The following is a 6,914-nucleotide window of genomic DNA, read 5'->3' on the forward strand; positions in this document are numbered from 1 at the left end:
AAAGCTATTCCGATAAAATAGTAACTTCAGATCAAGAACTGTTAAATTTCTTAAATAACAAAAACATTGATTTAAAAAGTTTATTTGCATTTCCTAAAGTACTATCTAAATGCATTCAGTTTAATACAGGTTTACCATCTAGTGCACCTGTAGAAAGGTTGTTTAGTCTGGGGGGAATGTAATGACATCAAAACGTCATAGATTGGGTGATGATATGTTTGAAAATTTAATTTTATTAAAACAAAATAAGATGTTTTGAAGTTTTTTTATGCATAAGTAATAAGTATTACTTATTAAGTATCTATAATTTATTATCTGTATGACTATAATGTATTATAAATAAATATTTACCTACAGTTATGTTTTATTTGATGTTATAATAACATAAGGATGCAAGTTGTTTTTTGTTTTTTTTTTTTTTTTATTCAATAAAGTTTTGAAAGCTGATCAAATTAAAATATGAATTATTTATTTATCATGTACCTATTTACTGTTTTTTTTCAATAGTCTCAGTTGAACATATAAGGAATTACAATTGTATTTTTCAATTCAACCTAAATTGAAGTCATCAATTAAAAAGATTTTTTCAAAAACTAAGGAGGTAGTTGACTTTTCTAAGGTGATTTGATCCCCTTTCTTAGCTGTGTGCATAGTGCCCTAGTATAGGTACACTTGATTTCATAACTAGGAAATACTTATCAATATGTAACTCAAATAACGTGTCAGGTATTAAAAATAAAATTCAGATACTTTATAAGTTGTGTATGCTCTTAATCTTAAGTCTAAATTGTATTTTTATTTTTGAGTTGAGTTGTATATGTTTATAGGCTTTACTTATTTACTATTACAGTAGGTAAATGATTAATAAAAAAAGAGTAAAAGAAATAAATGAACGCGTTCATTTTTTGAAAGAACGTGAACGTGAACGAGTTCATTTTTTTAGTGAACGTTCCGAACACTGGTCTGGGCCAAATGTACAACGCTTCCTCTTCTGACACCGGTACAACCGCGACTGCTGTGCCATCTATTGGCAAATGCTATAAGCCTATAAATATATAATGTTATATTTAATTTACAATATACAACATTGCAACTGTATAGACGACTATAGACAATAATACACTTTAGAGCTTTAGACTAGTTATACAGATCTTGTACCTAATACCTATCTAAACATCTAATTTTATTACTTGAATATTATATATTATATATTATATATTATTATAATCTATTTTGTACTAAATAACTCAGTCTAAGTTATATTATAATATGTATGTATATATATCACATAATTAAGTATAATATAGGAGGTAGGTACTGAGCAGGTCAATGGCAGAAATGCCAGAAATCCATTAAAACTTCAGGGAGGCAATGATCCCACACAACTTAAAAAGGAGGGGGCTTGACGGACTTTTGGGGAGACTAAGCCTTGTAAGCCCCCTCTCCCCAATCTCTGCCTATGGAGCAGGTACTGATTATATAAATGATTATTTTAGTTTATTCTGAGGATTAAAATGCATTTAAAATTCATCAACTTCAAACATTATCAGTACTATTGTCTATTACTACATTATATATTATTTTTTTATGATAATAATATATTTTATACTTTATTATTATTTATTACTAACATTTTATTTGTATAGTTATATTATTTGTTATAATTAAGTTAAATTACCAAAATGCCTAGGCGGTGTAGTGTAGATCAGTGTCATATTTAAAAAAAAACTATTAAATGTACATTGTTCAAAGCACCAAACGATCCTAATATTTTAACAGCTTGGAACCAAGCTGTCTCTAAAGCTAATGGGAAAAGTTCCATTGCTCATTATGTATGTAAAAATCATTTTCCAGCAGAAGATTTAATTAGTGTATATACCAACTATCCTGGAGATTTAAATGTATGTTAAATTTTATGTTTATGCAAATTATAATCTATTATAGAACCATTACTATTAATAACTGTAGTCGGTATATAACTTAGCAACTTATAGTGTTATAAAGATAATTTTTAAAAGTATTTAAAATATTACTCAAACTTCTCAAATATTTTTCATATTTTATACATATTATTAAGCCAAGAGAAGTATTTAAAAATTATAAAACACTGTAAAGTGCAAGTGAATTAATACTAACAAAATAAAGACAAAATATACTACTTATACTATAATATTAATATACTCTTGTAATAAAAAAAAAAATGTATTACAGACTAATGAAATTGCCAAACGTAAAATATGTTCTTTAAAAAAAGGTGCAATTCCATCAATTTTTGATAGTTTGTTTGAATGTCATTCACAAAATGAAATCTTTAATGATAGTGAACTGGTAAAATATTCTTCAACTTAATAGTAATTATTATTTTTACTTAATTAGCTATAAAATGTATACATTTTAGTTGCTTCCGAAAATCAAAATAAACGAAATTGCAGAAGAGAGTTATTATGGAAAGATAATTCACCAAAACAGTTCTGTAGTATTATTGATGTGGTGAATAGTATTTTTAGTTATTACCTATATTACATATTAGTGTTTACAGCCATTTATTCTGACTTATTTGCTACGTTTTATTTTATAGAAAGATAAATATGTAGATGAGCATAAAAATGAGGTTGCAGTACTTAATTATTTTTATGATGTATTTACTACTTATACAAATATTAAGTTACCAATTGGATGGTTATGCTATAGTAGTGAGAAAGCAGTGACATTTTATTCAGTGAAACATACATATAATAATACTCAAAAACTTATAAGTGTCATTGATAAACAAATAACTATCACTTCAAAACTTGAAATTGGATTTTATGTTCTGAACAATCATGAAAAAAAATATGATGACATTGGGCTTGAATCAAAATTAACATTTCCACTTATTATAAAAGATTTTGAAAAGTTAATTGAAAACTTTAATAAAAAAGTTGTATGCTATGGTGGTCCCAATGCAACAAATTTTCCTGGTCTTATCTACTAATTAAATATCTTTTTTAATTCATTAGGAAATTTAATAAATTCTATTTTGCCTTAGGTATTAGAGTTAAAACTGCATCATTAGGTTTCAACAATTTATGGCGTCATATAAAATGAGCATTAATAATTGATTCTGGAAAAAGGTGTAAATTTTGTGAACGTTTATTTTCATCATTTAGAGGATATAAAAAAAGAACTTTGGAAGCAAAAAAGAAAAAAATAGGGCCCTTTCTAACTCCTAATAGTAAAGAAAAATATAGTAATATCTTAAAATTAAAAAAAAAACTATTGAAATCAAATTCAAGGTAATTATAAATTTATAAATATTGTTACCTAATATATGTATATATAAATAAATTGTATGTCAAATTGTCAATATTTTATGATGACTTATATCCCATAAAAATGTTTAGATTACAAATAACTATAAACAAATTAAATACTAAATTAAACAACATTCACAAAAGAACTAGAGAAATGAGTGACTCAGCTGTTAGCAATGTTCTGAATAAGTTAAGTGAGTCTCATAAAACAATTATTAACGAAATAATTTCTACAAGTAAGGTACATAATCCAAAAAGTAGAAGGTATACAGAAGATTGGATTTTATTGAAAATTCGGTAAGAACTAAAATATGTTATTATGCCTACTTTTACTAATTATTATAGGTAATTTTAATAAATTGTCACTTACATAATATATTCTTAGATCTCCCTCTACCTATACCTTTCTGAGAGAATAAGATATATTGCCATTGCCATGTACACGAACAGTTGGGAAATATCTTTTTCTCATAAAAACAAAATGTGGTTTTGATGAGAAATTTTTTCAACTCCTAAAAAAGAAGCTGGCAATGTTAAGTCCACAACAGCGACATGGAATGCTTATCTACGATGAAATTATTTTGAGAGAAAGTATTGATGTAGATACTAAATCATTAACTTATATTGGACTAGAAGATTTTGGGGAGGATATGGAAAGCACTGGATTAAAAGCAAACTATGCCCTCGTCTTTATGTTTCAAAGTTTATGTACCAATTTTTCCCAACCGATAGCTGTTTTTGCTTCCAGAGGACCCACGAAAGGTTTATTTGTTTGTTCCAATCAAATACTAAGATATACTTAGTCAGATGGCTTATTCAGTTTTTACTGTGTGTTTTTGTTATTGTATACTAATAATTAATTGTTACATTATTAGTTTGATTTAATTTGTGGTGGTAATTAATTTATGTTCCACTTGTTTCCCTTATATTTAGTAGTGTTTATAATATGTGTCTTACTGTCTTAGTTAATTAATGATAGGTTTATGTGTTGGAATTATAAACAAAATAGGTACCCTATATCATGTAGTGTTTAAGTAATATGTTCATACTGTAGTTTAGCAGTTGTTGATTTATATTACGCCTTATAACACTATTGTACATCGTTAAATTATACTTATTATTATATTATATATGTCTGATCTAATTATGATTTACCTTCAGCTTCTGTATATCTGGGAACTTCAACATTATGTGTTTAACCTATATTTTAATAATTTACAGTTTTTATTTTCAATAGATTAACAACCAAAAAAAATTATTTTCTTCTTAGTTATATTTATGTGGTCGTGTTCTGTATTCATTTATGTGAGTTTTTAAATACATTTTTTTAAATATTGTTTTCTTAATTAATTTTATTATTCTTTAGGTATGGTTCTTGCTCAGTTAGTTATAAAGGCTATATCTATTCTCGAAAACTCTGGAGCAAAAATTGATGGCATTGTTTCTGATGGTGCCTCAACAAATAGAAAATTATGGATAGAATTAGGAATATCTGGTTCAATGGACTGTGTGAAAAATTCTATTATTCATCCTTTAGATGATTCCAGAAAAATATTCATGTTTTCAGATGCACCACATTTGATAAAGAATGTGAGAAACCGATTACTTAACAAAAAATCATTAAGAGTGAGTTGTTTCTAAAATTTGAAAAAAGGATTTTAACAATAAATAAATAAGTACTTTTCTTTTTATAATAGATTTCTCCGCAAAAACAGTTTGTGAGGTGGAGTCATTTTATTGATGTTTTTGAAAATGATAATCAAAAGAGTTCTACAGCTCCCACTAAAATCTGTCCAAAAATCACAAAAAGACATTTTTATTGTAGATAACTTCTCAAAAATGAGTGTTAAATTAGCCACCCAAGTAATTGTGACAGAGAGGACGTCTCAATCTCTAATTCAAATTTGAATGTATTTGGTATTTATTTTTTAATTAATTTTAGATTTTAAGTGATTCAATGGCCAAAGGCATTGAGTTTTATAGAGATCATGAGAAAGTTGAGTCATTAAAAAACAGTAATGAAACACAGAAATTTGTGGATATTTTTAATAGAACATTTGACGCCCTGAATCGCAAGTATCCAGCTGAGGGAATACGAAATAACAGCAAAGATTTTGATGTTAGTTTTTAAAAATTTAAACCAATTGATTTTCAATATGTTAAATATTTACAATGATTAATACTTTAGGTTTTAGAAGACACTTATGCTTGGCTTAATTCTTGGGAAAATTATGTGAAGAATAAGCTAATATCAGAAGTTGAGTATCTCACAAAAAGTACATCGGATGGATTGAGGGTTACTATAAAATCCACTATAGAATTATCTAAATATTTAATTAATGATTGTGGGTATAGTTATGTGTTGTCATCTAAAATGAATCGAGATCGTTTGGAAGTAAGTGCACTTAAAAGTTAAAATAAATTCAAGTGTTCAAGTATAATTATTAATAGCTAGTGTCTATTTTGTTATATAAAATTAATTTACTTATTTAGCAATTTTTTGGAATGGAACGGCAAGCCACTGGTCCAAACGATCATCCTACCACCCCAATATTCTTACAAATATATAAAATGTTATCTGTCTATTCGATATTAAAGCCTCCAAAAACAGGCAATTATTGCAAAATACTTGAAAAAAATACCCCAAAAATAACTCTAAACGATATAAAGAGCATATTTGTCAATGATAAAGTAGACAAAGATGATAAACTTTTAAAGCTACAAGAAAGGTTGGATTTAATTGTAAAAGAATGTAAATGGGAAGCAGAAGACGTTTTTGAAAGTGATATTCACAATTATTGTACTCCTTAACAAAGCAGAAGTTACAGATTGTGTAATTTATTATATTAGTGGTTTTGTGTGTCGGTATATATTAAAACATACAAATTGTGATGTATGTGCAAATGCATTAGAAGGTAATTCATATTCTAGGTACCCAAAAAGGTATTGATTTTTAATTAAATATTATAACATAAGTTTTTATTTTTAGGAAAAGTCTACTCTAGTAAATCTGAAGCCGCTTTTACTAATTTAAAATCCAGAGGAAAACTGATTCACCCAAATGAACATTTTCACAATATTATATCGGCAATAGAAAATTCTTTCTCAAAGTATTGTACTATGTCTAGTGTATTTAGGAATACAATAGATGATTTTATAGAAAATAATACCGGTTTATTAACATTTCCATGTGATGAACATAAAAATGAAATACTAATGTTAATCGTCAGGTATTATATAACAACAAGGATGCGACAGTTAGCAAATATAGAAAATCAAAATCAAAAAAAATTAAATTTGAAAAGGAAAAAATCTTCAAAATTGGTCATTACTTGAGTAATATGAATTATAATATATTATATCTTTAATTCTTGTTTTTAAAAATTAAACTTATTGTTTTTGTTTTTCTTATTATTCATGCATACACAATACACATTTATCTGCAGAATATTTGAATTTTAAAGTAGGTACCTATAGGTATTAAGTTCAAAATAGATTTTTTCAAAATTTGTTTTATATGGGTACAAACGAGAGTACAAGTAAAAATGTAGTTAGGTGTCCTAAATTCTAGGACAAGAAGTGTCAAGATATAAGAATATTGTCATTTTCAAAAATTAAATT

General features: G+C 26.4%; 1 protein-coding gene across 1 annotated transcript; it reads left to right on the forward strand.

Annotated features, from left to right (window-relative positions):
- Positions 1-5,132: 5,132 nt before the first annotated feature.
- Positions 5,133-6,629, forward strand: LOC149061847 (uncharacterized). Its single transcript, XM_089215127.1, has 6 exons — positions 5,133-5,156; positions 5,236-5,412; positions 5,482-5,688; positions 5,787-6,075; positions 6,206-6,208; positions 6,283-6,629. The coding sequence occupies exons 1-6, from the start codon at positions 5,133-5,135 to the stop codon at positions 6,627-6,629; spliced, it is 1,047 nt and encodes a 348-aa protein (XP_089071253.1).
- Positions 6,630-6,914: the final 285 nt, after the last annotated feature.

The sequence above is a fragment of the Diuraphis noxia genome, unplaced genomic scaffold (assembly GCF_037042655.1).
Source record: "Diuraphis noxia isolate RWA-SAM2 unplaced genomic scaffold, SU_Dnox_SAM2 contig0001, whole genome shotgun sequence".
Taxonomy (NCBI): Eukaryota; Metazoa; Arthropoda; class Insecta; order Hemiptera; family Aphididae; genus Diuraphis; species Diuraphis noxia.